Source organism: Melospiza melodia, chromosome 14, assembly GCF_035770615.1.
Source record: "Melospiza melodia melodia isolate bMelMel2 chromosome 14, bMelMel2.pri, whole genome shotgun sequence".
NCBI lineage: Eukaryota > Metazoa > Chordata > Aves > Passeriformes > Passerellidae > Melospiza > Melospiza melodia.
The window spans coordinates 15,607,509-15,628,908 of NC_086207.1; the positions used below are offsets into that span (position 1 = coordinate 15,607,509).

The window sequence follows — 21,400 nt, forward strand, 5'->3', positions numbered from 1 at the left end:
AGTTCCAGCTACTTAAATAAACATCTTCCCAGCAGTACCTAAGGCCCTCCAAGAGAAGGGCTTGTGGCTCTAACTGGAAAGAGCCTGGAGGGCTGGGGAGTTGAATAATCTGGTTTTGGGTCTGAGCCCCCCAGACTCCATCTGGCCTGTGCCTGCTGACAGAGACTCCTGAGCTGGGAAAGGGAAGGGTTCTCCTGGAGTGATGGGTGCTGTGCCAAGGCCCTGGGTGTCCATTTGGTGATGGGGCTGTGTGTCTGGTGTAGGTGCTGTGTTAGAGCCAGGCACAGCTGCTGTGGCTGCAGAACCAAGGACAACCAGAAGAATGCTCACTTGGCTTTTGCCTTGGCTTCCACCTGTGCTCCCTGTTAGATGGTCTCTGTAGATTTCCATCTGATGTTACTGCTCAGGGGGAGTGTGGGCTGCCACCAAGTAGCTCATTGTGTGGATCTTTGTACATCTCAAGAACCTTTTTTATTGCTCACTGCTGTCTGCTAGAAGCCAATGCAGAAGGTTATTTATGAGAGCAGTGCATTCAGGTAAACATAGACTCCTTCAAAATCTCTCTCAACAAGTGGTTGAATTGAGGTGGGTTCCAAGCTGGATTGATGTTTAACTTGGGATACTAAGAAAATACTTCCTCTGTTTAGCTGAAGCAAACAAATTGAGAGAGGAGACCTTTTAAATATGATTTGCACTCCAGCTGCAACCAATACTGATCCTCTTTTTTTTTTTTTTCTTTTACAGATATATTTCCAGCTGATGGCCAGTCTGGTATGTATTAAATAAAAATGGAGCTCTTCAAACTTCCTTCTCCCTTGCCTTCCCTGCACTTCTCTTCTTCAGAGTCAGCTCTAACCAAACTTAGAAGACTGGTACATGCTATGTACAGTCTGGAATATGCAATGGACATTCATATAAAAAAAAAAAAAAAAACCAAAACCAAACCACAAACAAAACCCCAAAAAAGCCCCACCCAAAAACCGAAGCAAAAGAACTTCCTAAACAAACCTCTAATATTTGGTCATTCCTGTAAAGCAGTGGCATCTTTTATGCTTTCATATAGTGATGACTAAACAGCTGGAAGGTTCTTTCCTCCTATACATTGTAGCATAGCAAATTTGGATGTCCAGGGTGAAGGAGTTTGGGAACTTGTAGATCTTGCTCATCACACATAATTGAAAACACTGATGTGTCAAGATGCAAATGTATCTCAGATTGTTGTTGTTTATATGTTACCTGTATACAGGTGGATGTGTCTATGAACCTGAGGATATATATTTGAATTTGCAGTACTTTGGGAAGACACAGACCTCCCCTGTGGCTTGTAGTCTGTGTGTTGCTCTTGAGTATTGCTGTTAAGGACAACCACATTGCTCACTGCGTTGCCATCAGCACAAAGAAAAAACTTCCTGGCCCCAGTGGTGTGGGTAGCCTTGTGGTGGGAGAGTCAGGTTGCTCTGGATGGAAGTTTCAAATCAGGAAAATAATGCCGTTTTCAGAAGCAAACATTGATTACCTCAATTCCTGCCTTTCCCAAATTGCCAGAAGCTCCTCATCCAGGCTGATGTTGTGGAAGTGCCAGGACTGAAGGAAAGGTTTGTGTTTTAACCAGTGATATCAGGATCAGCCAGTGAGAGCCTGTTGTTACAGAGCTGTAGTGCCATGTGGGGATGTGCCATAGCAAAGGCCCTGGGAATGGAAGTCAGTGCCTGACTTGGCCTTGTGTCCATCTTTGGCTTTGCATGGGATCCCTTTTCTCCAGTTCATGGATGGTGTGAGGATAAATCACTGTTGATCGTGGAGGCATTGAAAGTATGGAAATAGCTCTGGTGTCTTAAAGCTGAATTCGGGGAAAATAACTCACTGGTTTGGAGTGGTCTGCTGTAACATTGGAGGCACTGTAATTGAACTTGCTGAACTGAACAGAGGGATGAAGTTGTGGATGTTTTTCCAGAGCTCTAGCCAGCTACCAAGGCCTTGGTGTAGAACTAGATGCCCTGGATTAAGGCTTTGATTCCACATTTGTAAGTCCCTCATGATTTTCTTAACTTGTAATAGTGAAACATCAGGGTTTTGAAGAGCAAGGATATATTCCCATCTGTTGAGTTTGTAGGAGGCTTTTCTCCATCTTGCTGAAGATCTGTCTTCTTTTGGTATGGGGTTTTGCCTGCCTGTGCTGTGAACTCAGAGATGTCCTTTGCTTGGCACTGCTCCATTCTCTGTTCTCCAGCTGGTTGGGGACCTTGCACAGCTGCCTCCAGGGTGGGGCATGAGTGTGTGTGTGTCTGCAGCAGATGATAGTGCTTCAGAAAGTGTTTGTTACATGTCAGCAGTGTTGCAGAAAACATTACCTACAGAGCTTGGGGCCTTTTTTACAATTCTGTCTGGTTTTTAGGAGATAAGTTAAAGCTTAAACAGGATTCCTCTAAATGGTAGTTGCACAGACATTGTGCAGGCTTTCACCAGAAGAGCCTTAAAGTTGGTGCCATGCTGCTTCTTCCCTTGCACTAAGCTTATCTGGAGATTGTGGTATCTCAAAATACAGTGAAGGGTGAAGGCAGAGGCAAAGGTAGAGTGGCACTGCTCCTGCCACCAGAGCTGTTGTGCATTCCTGAGGGTTTGACTCCCTCACCTCCTTTTCATTGCTGAGGTTATTGAATGAGTTAATTTACTCTGGTCACCAGAACTCCCACACTTGTGTCAGGGATCTGTTTTTTAAGCTTTAGTCAGGTGTGTTTGAATGGCTGGTTTCCCCTCTGGGTGAGAAGTCTGTTGGTCCCCTCCAAAGGAGATGGTTTAGCAGAGTGATGGAAGATGCTGAGTTGCAGTATCAGGGTTGGGAATTGCATAGGTGGGGTGCCTGAGCCAAAACTCATCCATTTTGTAGGCACAGTAGCTGTGGTGTGCCCCAGAGCATGTTCCTGCTTGTTAGCATGGGGTGCTGGTGGCAGCCTATCCTCAGCCTGGATCCTCAGCCTGGATCATCCCCGTGTCACGTGGAGCACTATGGAGGTGGAAGCACAGCAGTGTTGGTGTCCCAGTTACCTAGCAGTGTTTGCAAATAAAGCACTTGTTGAAGAGAGGCCTCACTTTCCTTCTGTCTGGCACAGCAGTGCCTCAGTGCTTTCCTCTCCCACATCCCACAGCCAGGATTTGGCAGCTGTAGATGCTTTTCAGAAGGAGCCATTTCAAACCATGTGATCTGGAGTTCAGATGGAAAGCTGAGAGACTTCAACACCCCTGAGAGATGCAGGGTTGGGCTTGGTGGAACAAGGGACACACTCTCACATTCCCACTTTGCTGCTGAGGAGGACTGGGAGGGCACATTTGCAGCTGGATGTCTGTGGATGTCTTCACTCTGAACACCAAACTTCTGCCAGGCAGCTGATGCTGTGTGAGATCTGCCTGCTCTGAAAGGAAATACTTCTGGCACTTCAAGTGCATCTCCTGCTAGCTCAGTGTGCTGTGCCTGTGCCCTCCTGGCCTCCTGCATGCTGCAGCCAGCCCTCCTCCTCTCCAGGGTGGAGGATCCCAGCCTTTTTAGTCTCACCTCTCGAGGAGCTGCCTCTGGGTGGTTTAATTGCTTTTCTTTGAGCAGCTGTAACAGCCCTGTGCCCTTGTTGAATTCCAGAGACCAGAGCTGACTGCAGGGTGCAGCTGTGGATGTGCTGGTGTTCAGCAGAGCAGCAAGTGATGCTCTGTCTTGGTTTCACCACTCCTGATGACTTTTTTTCATCTGCTGCACCCTGACCTGATCATTTTGTACAACTGTCAGCAGTGTCTGAGATATCTTTCTTGAGTTTATAAATGCCTCTTTGAATTAAATGCTGTGAAGTTTTCCATAAAGAGATGAGGGTGATACTACCACTGCAAGGAAGTGATTTTTAATCCTTTAGAAATAAAAGGAGGGGAGATGGATTTTTAAATTAGGAAACTGCTATGTTGCACTCTTTTGTAATTGGGTATTCCTGATTCCTTTGGGAAGACTTAGTCTGATTAGGGTGTTGTACTCTTTTATGCTCTGTATTGACATGGGAGGCAGCCACCTGTAGCACTGGAATTAACTTTATTAGAGAGAGTGGTTTATGGAGCAGGATTCATGTGATTGTGAACCCAGGAAGAAAGTGGCTATATCAGGGTTATTTAGAAAAATTTAGAATGTCTCTGCATCTTAAGGTGGGGGGCATAAGTGAGGATGATGTATCTTCTGCTTGGAAAAGCATGCCTGAAATCAACTCAGCTGAGGTGCAGTAATCCTGAAGTAGCACAGAAAGAAGCCCTTCTGCTTGCTCTCAAATATCACAGGGATATTTGAGTGCCTTGTCATGAGTTTAATGCTATGGATTCACTAGCAGGAGGAAGCCCCCATACCTGTGCTGAGTTTAATCTAGGTGGTTATGAGACTAAGATTTCTTCAGCGCATTTATGGAGACACCTTGTTTAGTGGGAGACCTAAGTGTGACCTCCCTAAATTCCTGGGGAAGTTTGCTGCACCTGCTCCTACCACCAAATCCCTGTTACTGTCCCCTGCCCCCAGAGATGGAGCTGGATTTCTGCACCACGATGCCTTTGTGTTCCTTGACCTCACAAGCTGAGCTGCTGCTCAGTCTCCTCTTGTTCTGTGCAGTCAGGGAGGCAGGTTTGCAGCTGTGCAGGCTGAGGGCAAGGTTAAGTGGTCACTTAGCAAATGGCCACTGCTCAGGGGACACTCAGGTCCTGCAGGGATGCCTCTGCCAGAGTAGCCAGTAAGGTCCAGGAATCACAGCGGGAGGAACTCGGGTTGATGCTATTTGAATTACATCACAGTCTCCTTTCTGGAAACCCATTCTGTTCTTTGAGATGACAGCTTTTCCAGAGGCATATTTTGTGCAGAGTTCACACTTTTGCCTTGTACAACCTCTCTCCCCCTCTGCTGGCACAGTGGGAGCTGCACAGTCTCCTCCTAGACAGTGTGAACTGGAGCTGGAGGGTCTCTCTGCAGGCGCTTGGCTCTCATTCCTGTCTTTTTCTTGTTAAATATTTACAGTGAGACATACCAGATGCTCCCTAGGAAGGGTTTTGTCAGCTTCCAAGTCCCCAGATGCAGCTGCAGAAGAGGCTGACAGCCATTAAAGGGGTGGTGTCAGCAGGAATTCAGCAGCGATGCAGTGACCTCCTCTCACCTGTGCCACAGGCGCTGCTGGCTGTGCTGTCTCATGGCCCACAGCAGGATCCAGGCAGAGAGCACCCTTCTGCTGATGTCAAGAGATTAATGATGTCTGCTCCTCAGGCTTTTTTGTTTTCTTCTGCTTTGAAGCTCTTTCACTGCAGAGTGAAGCCCTCCACTTTCAGAGGGAGCAGATGATGCTCTTGGATTTTGTTGTTGTACCTTATTTTCTAGGGCCATGTCTCTGCATGCCTTGGCTCCCACTCTGTTCTTAGCACACCAGTGCCCATTTTGGTCACCCAGCCCTGAGGAGAGAGGGGTAGACTGGTCCAGGGGGGGCAAACTCCTATCACCAGCTCTGGGCATCACCAGCCCTGGGCATGGAGAAGCCAGCAGCTGGAGGTGTCTGCTGAATGCATCTCCTGTGCTGGTCACAAAGGTCAGGTTCCCAGTGTGCCTCCTGCTTTTGAGATAAGGTCCAGGACCTTGGGCTAGGCCCCTGTTTGTTGCTCTTAGTGCTTATCAGCTTTTGCTGCTGACAGGGTGACCCTCTGCAGAGCACTGAGGATGAGGAGGGAAGGTCCCTCAAGCTGGGCTGTGTGCTGGCCTGGCCCCTCCACCCTGGATGTGCACACAGGGCTTGTTCCCGTGCCAGGTGTCCCTGTTCTAAGTATTGCAGCTCCTGCTGGGTGAGGATCTTGCCGGGTGCCTGGAGGGAGGATCCTGGGAGGTGGCAGGTCGGCTCCTCTGAAGGGGGGCCGGGGAGGAGCAGGCTCGCTAGGTCATCGTTTTTCCAACTAAATATAGTTGCCTGTGCTTTCATAAGGTCGGGATTTTTGCATCACGTGACTGTCTTATCCCTCCCAGCCGGCAGTCAGAGTAGGGGATCGTGTGTCTGAATGGGTAATAATTAACTGTTAACTAGCTTTTCATTAGAGCCCGGCAGAACAGGCAGAACGGTGCAGCAGAGGTAAACGGGAGCAGAGGAAACTGCTCCGGATCTCTCTTGGAGGGTGGACACCCCCTTTTAATTTGCAAATCAGTTGTTCCCAAAGGTGAGTGGGTTGGGTTGGTTTCTTTTTATTGTTTTGTAAGGAGTTGTGAGTCCTGCCTGGTGTCTGCCCTTGCTGTCCTGTAGTTCCTGTTCATGTTAACCCTCTCCCCACCACTGATTTTAGTTTTTAGGTCATGAGCTATCAGCTGGTCTTTGAGCTGGCTGGGAGGAGGGCTTGACCCTCCATCTCCTCCGCGATTTGGCTCACTTGCACACCCTGGGCTGCTGCAGCCTTGCCTCAGGTGGCCTCCTGTCCTAGCCCTGGGCTGTCCTTGCTGTGCCTCGTGCCCAGAGCAGCAGCTGGATCAACTTGTGCCTTTTCTCAGGGGCTCACACTGACACAGCCTTTTCCCTGCAGCTTTTCCAGCCCCTGTCCCTGAACCATTTAACCTCACAGAGTGTTCACAGGTGTCCTTGAAGGCTTTTCTGCCTTCCATGCTGGCAGGGGAATTGCTGGTGACATGCTGTTCCAGCTGGAGATATCTGCACCAGATGTACTGGGTGAGGCACGGGTGCTGGAGGCTCTCCTGCAGAGCTGGTGGGTGCCTTGTCCCTGCTCAGAGAGACCAGGGTGGCTCAGCAGCTGTGGGGGCCTGAGCCAGCCCAGCTTCCTCATTTTGACAGTTTCTGAGGTCTGGTCAGCTGGGTGACCTTGCCTGTGTCCCCTGTGCCATGCTCCTTGGTTTTTAGGAACCATTGGTTCCCCCTGGAGAGAATCCTTAGTTGAGAATTCTTTTCTTTGTAGATAACTGGGTGGGAGGTGGTTCATGTGCAATCTCATTCTGTGTGTGCCTGGCATCTCAGGGATCATGTGCAGGGCTGTGAGCATGGATTGTGTGTCAGGAGTTTCCTAGAAATCCTCTTCAGGGAAGAGATTTGCTTGAAAAGGCGGTGGAAAGATGTCACTCGCCCTTAAGAGGGAGTTCATTCTCTACCTTTAATAGCAGCTGTCTGTGCCAGGAAGCATCCATTCTGCCCTCAGTGACAGTGTTAATGTTAGAAATGCTTGTCGGTGTTTCCTGACCCGCTCCTCCTGGAGTGTAGCTGGTCACAAGTTACAGCATTTGTCTGGGACTGAGAGGCTGCAGTGAAGATGATCTCGCATTTTTGGTAAGTCCAGACCCTTCCTGCCCCTCATTTGCTCTGGAAATAAATGTCAGACCCTGCAGATAATGCATGTGTGTAGAGCTTGTAGCAGCTTTGTGTGTTTGAAGGAGCAGTGCTGTTCTCAGCTCTGCTGTGTTCTGGCTGAAGCCCCTGCTTGCTGGGAGGATCTGTGCTGTCAGCAGAGAAGGGCTCTGCACATGTCCTGAGCTGCTCCTCCTCTTCCGGGGCTTTCAGACTATCAGCTGGGGGACGTGAGGGCTCAGAGAGCTGGATTATAACTCAGATGCCCACACTCAGCCTGTGGCAGTGCTGTCCTGGCTCTACCTGCCTGTGCCCCAGCCTCCCTCCCTGCACTTTTCCAGGGCAAACTCCTGAGCTCCTGGAGCTGCCTAGGACACCCAGGTGGGAGTGTTCTCATGCTCTCCATGGAGCTGTCAGATGCCCTTTTTGAAGTTATTTTTAGAGAGTGATCTTTGCAGCAGTTGCAGAGCTTACATTGCAGAGAGGTGTAGGCAGCTCCTTGCTTCCTTTGCTGTTACAGTAGGGCTGTACAGTGGAGCTGGGGAAAATTGTTTGGAAGGCTTTGAGCCATGCTACTTGCAGCTTATCTCCTGCTCCAGCTCAGCAGGCTTCCCACGAGCTTTACAAGCCTGAATCCTGCTCAGGCATCCACCTTAAGGATCCAGTCTTGTGCTTGGTCCTGACCTTGGCCATTCTTCTGCAGCTTTTCTTGCATGTACAGGAAGCTCCTGCTGTTGCTGAGGTGTTGCAGATATTCCTCTTACCTTTGTAAGCAAGGCCAGACACTGCCTCTGGGAGCTGCTATGAGTGGTGGGGCTGGCTGTGGTTCTCTGCAGTCCCCAGGAGCAGGTGGGAGCCCCTGTCATGGAGGCACCAACCCATTTGTGCTGGAAGATATCCTTGTGCTAACATCTCCTTTAAAGCTGCAGAACTCCATGCGCTGCTCCCTTGTTTCCCCCTCCATGCACTCCTGTGCCTCTGGCTGCAGCTGTGATTTGGTGGGAGGTAGAGCTGTAAAACACTGCAAACCAAGAGGAGGTGCAGTCTGTGGGCTGAGCCTGTCCTGGACCTTTCTGGCTTTGTGATGCCTTCAGCAGAATGTGAGCCTGCCAAGCAGCCAGTGCTATAAATCCCAGGCTTTTCCGCCCGTGTGTGGAGCTGCAGGGACAAGTGTTTCCCATCTCAGCTCTGGCACAGGGCTGGGGCTGTGCAGGGAGCAGCTCCTGGGGAGGCAGGGCAGGGCTGGATCTGCTCATTGGTCTCTGGGGGTACCTGCCCCTCTCTGCTCACTGGGGTGTTGCCAGTGTCTCCCTGGGTTGGCTGAGGTCCCCTCCCATCTGCTGGTGCTTCCCAGCCACTTTACAGCAAGGGTGTGTTGCCCACCCCAGCCTCTTGCTGATCCAGAAATGGGTGCAGCACCCACAAAAGGAGCTGTTATAAATATATAAATAAAGTGTTTGCCTGTTCCCCAAGGCTTCTCTGCCTGTAACTTAAGGGGGTCCTGTTTGGGATGGACTCAAAAAGGAAAGAGTTTTATCTCTGCCTGCAAGAGAGAGGCTGCTGGTGGGAGCAGGGACTGCTGTTGGCTTGCAGGTCACATCTGGCCTGCAGGACTGGTCCTGCACATGTCCCTGTGTGCTCTTGGTGGACATGCAGCTCACCAGCTGTGTCCTCTGATGGCTGGGGCAGGCTCAGAATGCAAGTCTTGCACTGAGTACGTGAGTGCCACAGGAGAGTCTCCAAATCCATGTCATGCTCCTGCTGCTGAGCACATCAGGTCACCCTGAGAGAGAGATTCCTTGAGGCCTGGAGCAAGGACAGGGACAGGGTTGGTGGCCTGAGTTACCCATGTTGGGAAGGTAGGGATGCACCTTTGGAGCTGCTCCCTAGGTATTCTTTTAGGCCAGGAAGGGAATTCTTGCAGCCACAGTGGGGTCCTGGCAGGCCTGCTGGGTCTGTCTTAGAGGAATTTTTTTGAGGGTTGGTGCTGTTTAACCCCCTCTTTCCTGTGTGTCATTACCCCAGGAGGAACTCTCCTGCCCTCACAAAATCACTCTGAAGGAGCTGTCTATCTCCTGGGAAAACAAATAATCCCACGCAGAAACATTTTTTAACATTTTTCTCGGCTCACCCTTGCCCAAGCTGCACTTGCTTTTCTCACCTAAAAACCTCGATGCCAGAGCTGGTGTCCTGTGGTGTTGGTTATGCCTTACAGTCTTCACATGTGCCAAGAGTGTTCTGTGCACTGTGGAGACAGAAGAGTGAAGTGGATCCTGGTGGACTGCTGGGCACGTGGCTGTGTCATACAGCACCCTCAAGCTCCTGCCAGGGCTCTGGGGAAACTGGGGATACTGGTTTGGCTCCTGCAGCCCCATCAGGAGCTGCATCACAGAGCATGCGCCCCTGCCTCAGCCTCTTCAGCACAAAGTCCGGGCTCTTGGCTTGGAACCTCCTTTATCAGCACTTTCTGGAAGGTGCCAGGCTGTGGAGCAGGGAGCAGGATGGCTCCTTTCTGTCGACCTGGCTGCTGGGGAAGGAGGGCGTGCTGTGTCAGGGACAGTGTGCCGGAGCTGAGGGCTCTGCATTCCTGCTGGGAGCCTGGGCTGCCCTCTGAGGCTGTCCCAGCTGCTGGAGCCCCTGTCTGCATTGCACACCTGGAGCAGGCATTACAGCATTCTTGCTATAGGTACAGGTATTTCTCCAGTAATGCCAGGTCTCTGCCCAGCACTGCTGATTTATTCTCTCTTCATGTACCTTCTCTAAAATTCCATTATAAATTCCATTGGATTCAAGGAAAGGCAGAAAACCAGTTGCTGGGTGTTTGGTTTCATTTTCCCAGATCAGTTAGTAGATGTATCTCCTTGGTTGGGTCCCATGGTCCTATGTCAAATGTCCTGTTGGGGTGGAGGGACATTTAGCTGTGGATCTGCTGTCACTCTGGCTGTCTGCTCCTTGTGCAAGGGGAAGAGGCATTTGCTCACCTGGATGCCCCTGTGAGCCTCCCACCCCAGGGCTCTGTGCCCCAGGCAGGTGTGGGCTGCAGGAAAGCACTCGGGTGCATCTGGGAGTGAGTGTGCAGAGCCAGGGAGGGCTCTGGCTGTCGCACAGCCACAGGAAGGGTTTGGCTGTGATGGCAGCTCTGGGGCTGCTGTGGGTGCTCCCACCTGTGCCTCATCCCCTTGGTTGCTAAGGAATAATCACCTCGTGGCTGGGCAAACCATCGGGTTCTGGCTGCAGGCAGCAGATCAGAACTCAAGACCTGCTGCTGTTCTGTTCTTGGCTGTGCCAGCATCTGCTCTGTGGCTGCAGGCAGAGCTGCTCCTTGCTTCCCTGCCCGCTGTCCCTGTGCCAGCCTCACTCCACTGAGCCCTGGCTCCTGCTGCAGCTGTTTGTCTGTCCCCTCCCACAGAGAGGCCCTGTTTTTCAGGAGGTGGTCAGGCACTGCTAGTGCAACTGAAATTACTTACTGCCACCAAACACATGCAGAGGGAGGGTTGTGAGACACCCAGAGGTGTGAGACATCTGTTAGCAGCTTTTAAAGGCTGGGCTGTGAACCAGGGAGGCGTCCAGTGTCCCTCAGTGCTTGTGCTGAGCTCCTGCCTGGCATGAGCAGCACTCATTTGCTCTCCACTCCCCAGGCTGATGCAGTGAGGCTTTCCTGCAGGGGGTCTTTGCAGCTGAAGACCACAAGATGTGTTGCTGGTGCCCTTGGTTATGTTGCTGTGCCCTGGAGGGTGCCAGGCTTGCATGGCCTCTGCTTGCTGTGGTCTTGGCTCAGCAAATGCTGTGTCTGGCCACGTGTCCACCAGCACAGTCCCAGCCTCTGGTCTCCTACTTTGGTCTCCACCATGAATTGCTGGGGCTCCATCCGTGCTCCACAGCCTCCCCCCCTGCTGGACTCCACCCCTTTGCTTTGTGTTTTGTCTTCTGCAGTGCTCTGCAAATGCTAATTAGCCTTCTCAGCACCTCAGCGAGATAAGGGATCCCTGTTCATATCTTGCAGATAAGGAAAGCAGCAGAACTTGTTTCAAACAATCTCCTCCCTCCCCCGCAGAGATGATGGAGTCTGTGGCACCTGCCCCTGCCACAGGCTGTGCCCCTTGGTCCTCTTTCAGTGAGGCCCCTCTCTTTGACTGGTTCCCAAAAAAAAGCACAGGAACATCTATGGCCTCGAGGCAGCTGCAGGAAAGGGCTGGATGCTGTTGCTGTGAGCCCTGGGGCTGTGCTGTGCTGGGAGCAGGCGCCTGGCTGGGATCCTTGCAGGCTGAGAGCTGTCCCTGCTGTCCCTGCTGTCCCCAGCCCCAGAGACCAGCCCTGATCAGGCTGTGCCAGTCCCATCAGTGCTGTTGCAGCAGGCAGGGCTCCTCTGTGTCTGTGGGTTTGTGCTCTAGCTCCTGGTGCCTTTTGAAGCTATATTTAGTTGGTGACATCTGTGGGCGTTGAATGGAGGATTTTGGGGGCGGTTTTGAAAGTGGTGCCTCTTCCTACACCAGCAGGGGAGTTTAAAAGCCCTGTGGCAAGCTTTGTGCCATGGAGCCAGGATTCTCAATGAAGTGCACATGGAATAAATGAGGGACACGTGGGACTGCTGCTGCTCGTGAAGGGAGGCACTGCAGGTGGGTTGGGGAGGTCTGGGGGAAAAGAGGAGGGTTCAGGGACCCAGCTGAGAGCTTGGACTCTTCTGGACATGAAATCCCCATGCAGGAGCCATAGAGAAAGGAATTGGGGAAGGGGAGTGCACATGGCTCTGTCCTGCCATGTCTGACTCTGCCTTATTGACACTTCAAAGCCTCCAGCCCTGAGCAAGGCCAGGATGAATCACTGGTGTGGAGGCTCAGAAGGGGACCGGTTTTGATCATCCAGGCAAAGTTGTCCAGCCTTGCAAGGAGATCAAAGGCAGCTTTGAGCAGAGCTGAATAGGCTACTCAGGGTGTTTCCCAGGGCATCCCTTGATAGCCCGTGCTGATCCTCCCACCCTCACCCTACCCCAGCCAGGGCTGCTTTTCTTCTAAACAAAGCCAGTGAGTCAGCAGAAATCCTCTCTGCAGGAGCTGGCACCTGGCACAGGCTGCCCTTTGGGGCAGGGCCCAGTGGGCTCTCCTGTCCCTGTGGAGCACAAACCCTCTGGTGTGTGCTGGGCAGTGCTGTGCTGCTCTCCTGCTTGGTCTCTGTGTGCCCTGTGTGAGCCTGATCAGAGACCTTGCAGCCAGAGCTGGGGGTCAAAGCAAGCTGAATTCCTGTTTGTGCTTGTAAGGAGGTGGTGTGTGAGCTGGAGCCAAGATGGGCCACGGTGAGGCTGAGATCTTGACTTGCTGTGAGGTCTGTGGTGGTGTGAACCCCAGCAGTCTCACTCTGATGTGTTCAAACACCCCAGAGGTGCTTCAGTGCCTAAATGCTTTCAGCTGGAGCAGGATTTAGGCACTGGCTCGTTCTCTCTGTACATTTCCTCCCTTGAACTTGCTGTCCCTGCTGGGATGCCTGACTTCAGACCAGGATTCAGCAGCCACAGACTTTTGCACAGTTCTGTCAGAGCCCTGCTCTGCCCTCTGGGGAGCATCAGGGCACTGTGATGGGTATTGGCTTTTCAAGGGCAGGTTTGTTTTGCTGTTCTGTGGGTGCTCCTTGCCCCCATCCTCCCTGGCTGGGGAGGGCAGAGCTAAGGCAGGGGCTGCCATCCTGCAGCAGCTTGGGGTTAAAAGTCCATCTCTGGGCTGCCTGGATTGGTCAGGAGTTCTCTGATCTTAACGGGGCAGTTCTGAGACTCGAGTCAGGAGCTGGCTGTGTTTTCTGTTTACCTTTCCTGTTAGCCCTCCTTTGCTCAAGGGGGAGCTGCTTTCCTTCCTACCCACTTCTGTCCAGAGCCAACACTCCCACTCACAGCTCTCAGCTGTGTTTTAACACTTCTCTTATCCTTCTCTTGCAGAACTTACAACTCCAGCAAAAGTGGTGAGGGCTGCCAACCCGAGACAGAGGAAAGGAAGCAAGGTAAGGCTGTGCCTGCTCTCCTCTCACTGGCCCCCAGTTTCTGGTGCAGTTGTCTCCTGTCTTCTGTCTAGTTGTGCTGCATGAGCCTCTCGAGGGTCTGGAGACAGAGCTCTCCCTTCACAAGCTTGCTTGTGGAGAGCCTGATGTGCTGGCCTTGTTCTCCATCTCCTCTTCAGCATTTTAGGGATCTTGCATGCTGTAGTGACTGGTTTTCTGCCCAGCTAGGTCAGGGGAGACCTTCTCACCTCACCTCTAAGAGGGAGGCACCTGGAGGAGTTCTGGATGTGGCAAACCTCTCACCCTGCTGTGAGGACACCCCAGATTCCTTGTGGGCTCAGCCTGTGCCCAGCCCTGCAGTGTAGGCAGGGTGTGCCAGTGGTGTGTCTGCAGCTCTGTCCTTCCTTGTGCAGTCTCTTCCTCCCTGGCACACACAGGCCCAGGGAAATCGATGTCAGACAGAGCCACTCTGGAGGAACCAGGGCAGTTTGTTCCAGGGAATCAGTGGTGATGGAGGGACAGTTTCTTCTGGGGCACAGCTGGGGACAGGGCTGTTGGTGTTGGCTCCCAGCAGCCAGTAGAGATGTATCTGCAGCTTGATAGGACTTTACTTCTCTGCTCCATTTTGGAGAGAGGAAGGCCCTGGGATGGAAGGTGCTCCTCTCTGTAAAACAGGCACTGGAATTAGTTTTCCCAGGAAACTTGCCTCCTGGGCAGAGGAACATGGCACCTGCATGTAAAGATGTGATCTCCTGAGGGATAAAAAATTCCTTTGACTCCAAATTAATTCAGAAATAACGATCCCACATGGGCAAGGAGGAGTTTCTGTGCCCAAATATGATTCCTTTGGTACCTGGGCAGCTGTTTGACTTCTTTCCTCTGTCCTGCAGGTCCTCTGAAAGCTGAAAGAGATAGAAATGGTGGTAGTGAGCAGGTCATTTATTCAGGAGAGAAGTAGTTGATGTTCCCCTGTGTGGCCATGGGGTGACTGGAATGAGGAAGTTCCTTCACTTGCTTGAATTTTCTCAGCCACTCTGGGACCATGCCCTTGCTTTGTTGGCAGCACAGGGTGGTTGTAGTTGGGCACTTGACTGGGGCTGTGCCTGGCTGTGGCTGCCAGCAGCTGGAGGAGCTTCTTCAGTGGAATGTACTTGCATCAGGTGTATTTAGAATGCTGGTAGCTGAGTGCTTTCCCTGTGCAAGGGATGGTGCCTGTAATTGAGTGAATTACCCTGGGCAACTTGCTGCCAAATGCTGCTGCTGCTGGGGCAGAACATTTGGTGAGAGGCTGGGAGCTTGCAGGAGTGGTGGCAGCCTCATTTCAATGTCTGATGGACATAAACTTGTCTGCAGCTATTTGGAATTAGTTCAGGGTTCCTGCTTTGAGGGGGAGAGGGGCTGTGTATGTGCAGTGTGGGTGTCCCCCTCCAGCCTCCTGGGGACAGCTGTTTGTGGGACAGGGTGGGTGGAAAGCATTCTTCCCTGCTGCAGGGAACACCTGCAGCTTTGTGCACTAACAGGACCTTTCTCTTTGCTGCCAGGTTGGTGACTTTGGTGATGCCACAAGTTGGCCAACACCTGGAGAAATAGCCCACAAGAGTGTGCAGGTGAGAACACAGAACCACTGTGATGGGCAGGATGAGGCCCTTGCAGACCTCCCTGTCCCTCTGGCAGCACTGGCTGAGCCAGGCCATTTGGGGTGCTGAGTGTCAGTGCAGAGGCAGCCAGGAATAGTGTGCAGGGAATTTCCTTTTAGGGCTGCCTCCCTCCCTCAGTGCTATTCTGGGAACCTGGAGCCCATTCTGAGCCCTGGGCTGGCTGGAGCAGGTAGGCCAGCCCCCAGACCTGCTCTGTGCAGGAGGGGACTGGGCCAAGGTCAGGAGGAACTGAAAATGCATGAAAGGGTTTGGTGTGCTGAAGGGGCTCGGCCTTTCCTCCCTGCTGAGGACATGGGTGTCATTGAAACCTTTCTATTTTTGGGTGCTGCTCTGCTAGCTCCTGCCTGTGTGTCAGGGCAAGGTGGTCACTCACCCTTTTGTCACTGGGGCAGTCTGGTCCTTTACAGGACAAAGCCATCCATGAGCACAGGGTCTCCCTGTCAGCCCATCCTGGTGTCTCAATGAGCCCTTGCCCTGCTCAGCCATGAGCCCTTCCCCAGGAGCAGGACAGCTCTGGGAGGTACAGGGATGCACCCAGCCTAGGGCAAAGTCTTCCTGTTCCTGCTGGGGGCTGCCTCCAGCTCCTCACTACTCCCACCTCTCACATTTTCCTGCCCTGCTGTGTCCCCAGCAGCCACACAAAGCACCATCCCTTCGGAAACTGCCTGTCAAGAAAGACATGAAAGAGCAGGAAAAGGGAGATGGGAGCGATGGCAAAGAGAGCCTGAAAACCAAATCTGATGAGTCTGGGGAGGAGAAGAATGGTGATGATGACAACCAGAAGTCAGCCCAGAAGAAGAAAGGTAAGGCAGGAGCTGGTGGGGAGAGTCCTCCAGGCTCAGCTTCTCTTCCCCTTCCCAGCCCTCAGGCAGGTGGAAGCCTCCTCTGCCTTCTGTGGAGCCCTTGCTTCAGGACATGATCCCAGTGCAGGGACAGCTGTGGGAAAAGGTGTTTGCAGGCTTCACGTGTCATTTTGGTGGAGCAGGGCCCAAGCAGGGGCAGGGCAGGAGCCTGCCTTCCCAGGTGCTCCATGGTGGCACAGAACAGCCCCTCACTGTGGGTTCCATCCACTGTGGTTGACACGTGGGCTTAGTCTGGCCTGAGCCTGGGCAGGCAGAAAGGGGCAGAGGAAGGACAAGTGCTGTGACAATTGCCACAAGCAAGTTCTGACTCATGTCCCTCCATGTCTCAGAGTCCTGGTCAAAGCTGTTCTGCATCCAGTGAGGCCTGGAGGGGTGTCAGAGGACAGGGTCTGTCCAAAAGGCCCTGCTGCTTTCTCCCCTCCATGTGTGGGGGCTGCAGGGGAGGAGGCAGCCGCACTCTGAATCTGTGTCACACCCAAACCCTGTCCTTTTGCAGGCAACAAACACAAGTGGGTCCCTCTGCAGATAGACATGAAGTCAGAGGTGCCCAGAGACAAAACAGCCTCTCGGAACAACCGGCAGAACGAGCAGCACAGGCACCCCTCCAACAACCGCAGCGAGCTCAAAGGTGGGGCTGGGACTGGGGACCCTCCTGGCCTGGCCACGGGGCACAACTGCCCTGCATTCAGAGGGGAGGTGCTGTCATGCCCTCACTCCCCTCCTGCCTCTCCCCCTGCTGCAGGCTGGCACCCTGACAACAAGCACGAGCGCAGCTGGCAGGACCACGATGAGACGTCCAGCGTGAAGAGCGAGGGCGGCGCCGTGCGAGGAACCTTCCGGGGCCGGGGCCGCGGCCGGGGCAGGGGCAGGGGCCGTGGCAGAGGAGGTGAGCACTGTGTGTGTGTGCTCTGTGACTGCAGGGACAGTGACACAGAGCTCTGTGTCTGTGTGCCACAGAGATCTGGGGCTCTAAAGTGGGCTGGGGAGGGCAGAGCACTCCAGGGATGCAGGGGAATATTGTGGCAGGTCATTGCAGCCGGTAAGTTGAGCTGCTGTTAACAAAGCAAATAATTCATACTAGTATTTTTATAAAAGCAGATGTCTTCCTGCTACTCAGGCTAAGCTCTTTTTCATGTTTTCTGCCCCTTGCAATAGCTCTGTGAGCAGGAATTGAAGCATGCTGATAGTCTGTGAAGGCTTTATGCCATTTGACAGCCAAGCAGGAGTCATGGCTTGGGTGAGAAAGAGCATCTGTCCTGACATATGACTGGGCAGTGTCTGTGCTGACACTGATGCAGCTTCAGTGTAGGGCCTTTGTGTGTCAGCTGGGCTGCCCAGTTATCCTTGGGTAAGAGGGTTCCTGCCCCCTTCTGTGGCAGAGGCAGAGAGCAGGAGGAGGATGAGGGATGTGGGTGCTCCACTGTGGGCTTCCAGGGGGTCCTCAGGAAGAGGGAAGTGTTTGTGCAGGAGTCCACCCCCATCTGGCAGGGCAGACCCCAGGGGCTCTGTGCTGACCCTGGTGTCCCCCAGGGCACTTTGACTACCAGTATGGGTACCGGAAATTCGAGGGCTCGGACGGCTCCCGCACGCAGAAGTACGCCAGCAACATCACCTACTACTTCGACAACATCAGCAGTGCTGAGCTCTACAGCGTGGACCAGGAGCTGCTCAAGGACTACATCAAGAGGCAGATGTGAGCACCACCTCCTGTCCTTGTTGGGTGGTGGGGACTGTGCAGCCAATCCCATGGGAAGGGTCACAGCTGAGGTGTTGACCCTGCTGAGGTGTTGGCATCTGGGCTCCCCAGGCTTTCTCCCTTGAGGGTGTGTGGGGGTTAGTTCCTAGGGGGTGCCCAGAGAATGGTGGTTTGGGGCTTCCTCTCACTGACACGTTGTCCATGCAGAGAATATTACTTCAGTGTGGACAACCTGGAGCGGGATTTCTTCCTGCGGCGCAAGATGGACTCGGAGGGGTTCCTGCCCATCACGCTGATCGCCAGCTTCCACCGTGTGCAGGCACTCACCACTGACATCAGCCTCATCATCAAGGTGAGGGCAAGGAGAGGTCACCTTTCCTCCTTGTTCTGCTTCTCACCACCCCTGTGTAATGCCTGTTCACTGTGGATGAGGTGCAAGTGGAGCCTTCTCTTGTTCTTGACTTGCTCCTGCCTCCTGTGAGTCCTCCAGGGAGGGATGGCTTGGGCTGACCCCCTTAGTATGCCAAAGCAAGGCCCCAAGTTAACCAAATATTGCTTGGTTCCAGGCTCTGAAGGACAGCAAGGTGGTGGAAATCGTGGATGAGAAGATCAGGAGAAAAGAGCAGCCAGAAAAATGGGCTCTGCCTGGCCCTCCTATGGCAGACTACACACAGACAGACTTCTCACAGTTCATCAATTGCCCTGAGTTTGTGCCCCGGCAGAGCTTCCAGAAGGAGACTGGTGAGCACTGAGGGAATGGGGAGGGAGGTGTGGGATGCAGTGCTGGAAACTGCAGCAGAGCTGAGACCCTGAGAGTCAGGAGTGTTCCCAGGGCAGGGTGGGAGCTGGTGTCCTTGGACTCCCAGAATGCTGCTGCCTCCAGGTATAGGGTAATGTGAGAGACTGAGTGAGTGTGGCTTGCTCTCTGTTAGGGCTGAAGGGATTCAGGGAGTCAGTCCTGCTGAAAGTCTCTTTGCTTGCCTGGAAATAGTCTGCAGCTGCTGGGCAGAGCAGAGGACACTTGTGAATGCAGCCTTTGTTGGTTGAGGAGATACTGGGCACAAATTGGGCAGCAGGTGTGGAGCTGTCACCCAAGTGCTGCAGAAGGGTCTTCTGTCTTTCATGAGCTTCCCATGCTCTTGTCACCTCATCCCATGGGGGTTGGCAGGAGCCCAGGGCTGGGCCTGAGGGCCCATGTGAAGGATCTTGGTGCTGCCATAAGAGTTTTGACAGAAGATCTGGCTCCAGACTCTCTCTGGAAGGTTTCCCAGAGAGCAGCAGAACACCTGCTTTAGGGCTTTGTATGTCTGGGAAGCTGTCACCTGCAAAGCTCTGTGGCCACTCCTGGCATCATAGCTTTAACTGGAGATTCCCACTCTAGCGCCTGTGGGCACTGTGCTGTTTAACTGTGGCCACTGGGTGCCAGTTAGTCCTGCAGGCTGTGCCATGCTGCCAGAATGGTTGGGTAATTTCTGACTACCCCCCCTGGATTCCCTCCCTCCCTCTAAAGTGGTTTGTGGCTCTTGTTGGCTCCAGAGTCTGCTCCAGGCTCCCCACGTCCTGCCAGCCCAGTCCCCACCAAAACAGAGGAGGTCAGTAACCTGAAGACAATGCCCAAGGGCCTGTCCACAAGCCTGCCAGACCTGGATTCAGAGACATGGATTGAAGTGAAGAAGAGACCCCGACCTTCCCCAGCCAGGCCCAAGGTAAGAGATGTGGGAGCTGTTGGACTGGGAGTCTCCCAGTTACTGGGGTGGCTTGGATCATACATGGGCAGGCTTCAGTGAAGTAGGGTCTGTTGGGAGTGATGTCCCAGTCTCTCCTGTGTCCATCTGAGCCCCTTTGGAGCTGCTCCTCAGTGCTGCGAATGAATGTTCTCCCCAGATGGGCTGGGGTAAAGAAACAAGGGGCAAGAGCTGGATCTTGTGTCACCGTGGGGTCTTTACCCTGTGTCACCCTCACCCCCGACCTGCAGAAACCAGAGGAGTCAAAGACACCGCAGCAGCAGAAGCAAAAGGACCAAGATGAGCCTGAGGAGCTCGACTTCCTCTTTGATGAGGAGATGGAGCAGATGGACGGGCGCAAGAACACCTTCACCGACTGGTCAGACGAGGACTCGGACTACGAGATCGACGACCGCGACGTGAACAAGATCCTCATCGTGACCCAGACCCCCCCGTACCTGCGCCGCCACCCCGGCGGGGACAGGACTGGCAACCACACCTCCAGGGCTAAAATGAGCTCAGAGCTGGCCAAGGTCATCAATGATGGCCTCTACTACTACGAGCAGGACCTGTGGACAGAGCAGTTTGAGCCAGAGTATTCGCAGATCAAGGTGAGAGTGCTGGTCTGAGGGTGGAAGGGATCTGTGTGGCCTGTGGGGAGCCTCGTGTGCAGCAGTGTGAAAAGGGCAGTGCAGTGGGGTACAGCTAAACTGGGATTAGTCCTCCTGCAGTGTTTGGGATTCTTGGCTCCCAGCACCATGTTTGCCCATGCCAGGGATAAACACAAAGTGCCAGTGTCTGTAAGCAGACGTGAGGCTTCAGCCAGGTAAACAAAGTGCCAGTGGTGAGGTGACCTGGAACATGGGGCCCATTGTTCTGCTGTCTGCCAGGATCTCAGCTGGCAGTGCCAGGTCTGTGAGGGGAACTGGCTGTCTCTGCACTGCCCTTAGTGCCCTGTGCTTTGGGCACAGCCTGTTGGAGACTACGTGTGTTGGGGACGGAGTCATAGGTGGCTGGACTGCTCTTGGCCTGTGCTCTTCTCAGTTTTGGTGTCAGTTTGCATAGACATGGGCTTTTTATAGAAAGCCCATCTGCTGTTTTGAAATGTTGGGGTCCCAGCTTGGTGACTCTCACTTCCAGGGACTTGCCCAGACTCATTCAGTGACAGAAATCATGGCTGTGAGGTGGGATGACTTATTAGAGCTGCCAGCTGGGCTCACTGCTTCTAAGTGTGATACCTGGCCCATTGCTGAAGCAGTACTGCTCTCTGGGATGACAGGGACAGTGTGTGTTGGGGTGTTTGCTGCCAGTTTGGCTGTGAGGATGTGGGGAGGGGTGCTCTAGGGACACAGGAGGGTGGCAGGGGGTCCTGGCCAAAAATGGTCACTGAGCTCATGTTGAGCTTTACTGCACTGGCTCTGACCTGGCTGGTAAAAGCCTGAGAGAAGCAGGTGCTGGTTAGTGAACCTAACTGGGATCCCTGAAACTTTGGCAGCATCAGTGGCTCAGATGTGGCCTGTGCAGTGCCAGTTTTCTGTCTGCTGCATCTCCCCTGTGCAGCCAGTGCCCTCTGGGCACTGAGGCCCTGTGACTGTCCTTGGGCCCCAGTGTTGTGACTGTTGCTCAAGCAGAGCCATGGTTGTGAGTAGTTTCTTCACCATCTTCTTCCTCCAATGCAGCAAGAGGTGGAGAACTTCAAGAAGGTGAATATGATCAGCAGGGAGCAGTTTGACACCCTGACCCCAGAGCCCCCTGTGGACCCAAACCAGGAAGTCCCTCCTGGTCCCCCCAGGTTCCAGCAAGGTAAGAGATGGGGCATGAATGGATGGGACCAAATTTGTGCAGGCTTCTCATGCTGAGAGGTTCTTGGAGGCTGGGTAGCAGCTGGGGAGAAGGAACTGAGGTCGCAGGTGTAGTGGATTATCTAGTTCACAGAATATTGAGTTGCATCATTCCTAGATTAATGCTCCCGGCTGAATGCTTTGGGGCTCTGGAAGAGGAGCCCAAAAGCAAGGGTGTCCCAGTGGAGTAAGGAAAATCTGGCAGGCTCAGATGTAGTTCCTGAGATTTGGCTTTCCTGTCGGACCCTCTGAGTACTTGGAAGGCAGCTGCCTGCTGGACCTTGTTTGCCTGTGTGACACCAGGGCTG

The 21,400-nt window shown here is 53.2% G+C and overlaps 1 protein-coding gene across 5 annotated transcripts in view; it reads left to right on the top strand.

Moving 5' to 3' along the window:
• LARP1 (La ribonucleoprotein 1, translational regulator) overlaps positions 1 to 21,400 on the top strand; it is a 44,519-nt gene that overhangs the window by 14,711 nt on the left and 8,408 nt on the right. For 2 of the 5 annotated variants that reach the window (XM_063168893.1, XM_063168897.1), the window contains exons 2-13: positions 745 to 771; positions 13,252 to 13,313; positions 14,852 to 14,917; positions 15,600 to 15,771; positions 16,328 to 16,459; positions 16,574 to 16,717; positions 17,362 to 17,524; positions 17,735 to 17,879; positions 18,094 to 18,268; positions 19,064 to 19,233; positions 19,503 to 19,862; positions 20,931 to 21,054. In XM_063168893.1, coding sequence (XP_063024963.1) covers positions 15,648 to 15,771; positions 16,328 to 16,459; positions 16,574 to 16,717; positions 17,362 to 17,524; positions 17,735 to 17,879; positions 18,094 to 18,268; positions 19,064 to 19,233; positions 19,503 to 19,862; positions 20,931 to 21,054 — 1,537 coding nt within the window. In that variant the 5' untranslated portion in view covers positions 745 to 771; positions 13,252 to 13,313; positions 14,852 to 14,917; positions 15,600 to 15,647. Of the gene's footprint in view, positions 1 to 744; positions 772 to 6,061; positions 6,202 to 7,267; positions 7,311 to 13,251; positions 13,314 to 14,851; positions 14,918 to 15,599; positions 15,772 to 16,327; positions 16,460 to 16,573; positions 16,718 to 17,361; positions 17,525 to 17,734; positions 17,880 to 18,093; positions 18,269 to 19,063; positions 19,234 to 19,502; positions 19,863 to 20,930; positions 21,055 to 21,400 lie in introns of those variants that run through there. The other 3 variants (XM_063168894.1, XM_063168895.1, XM_063168896.1) reach the window with 3 other exon arrangements.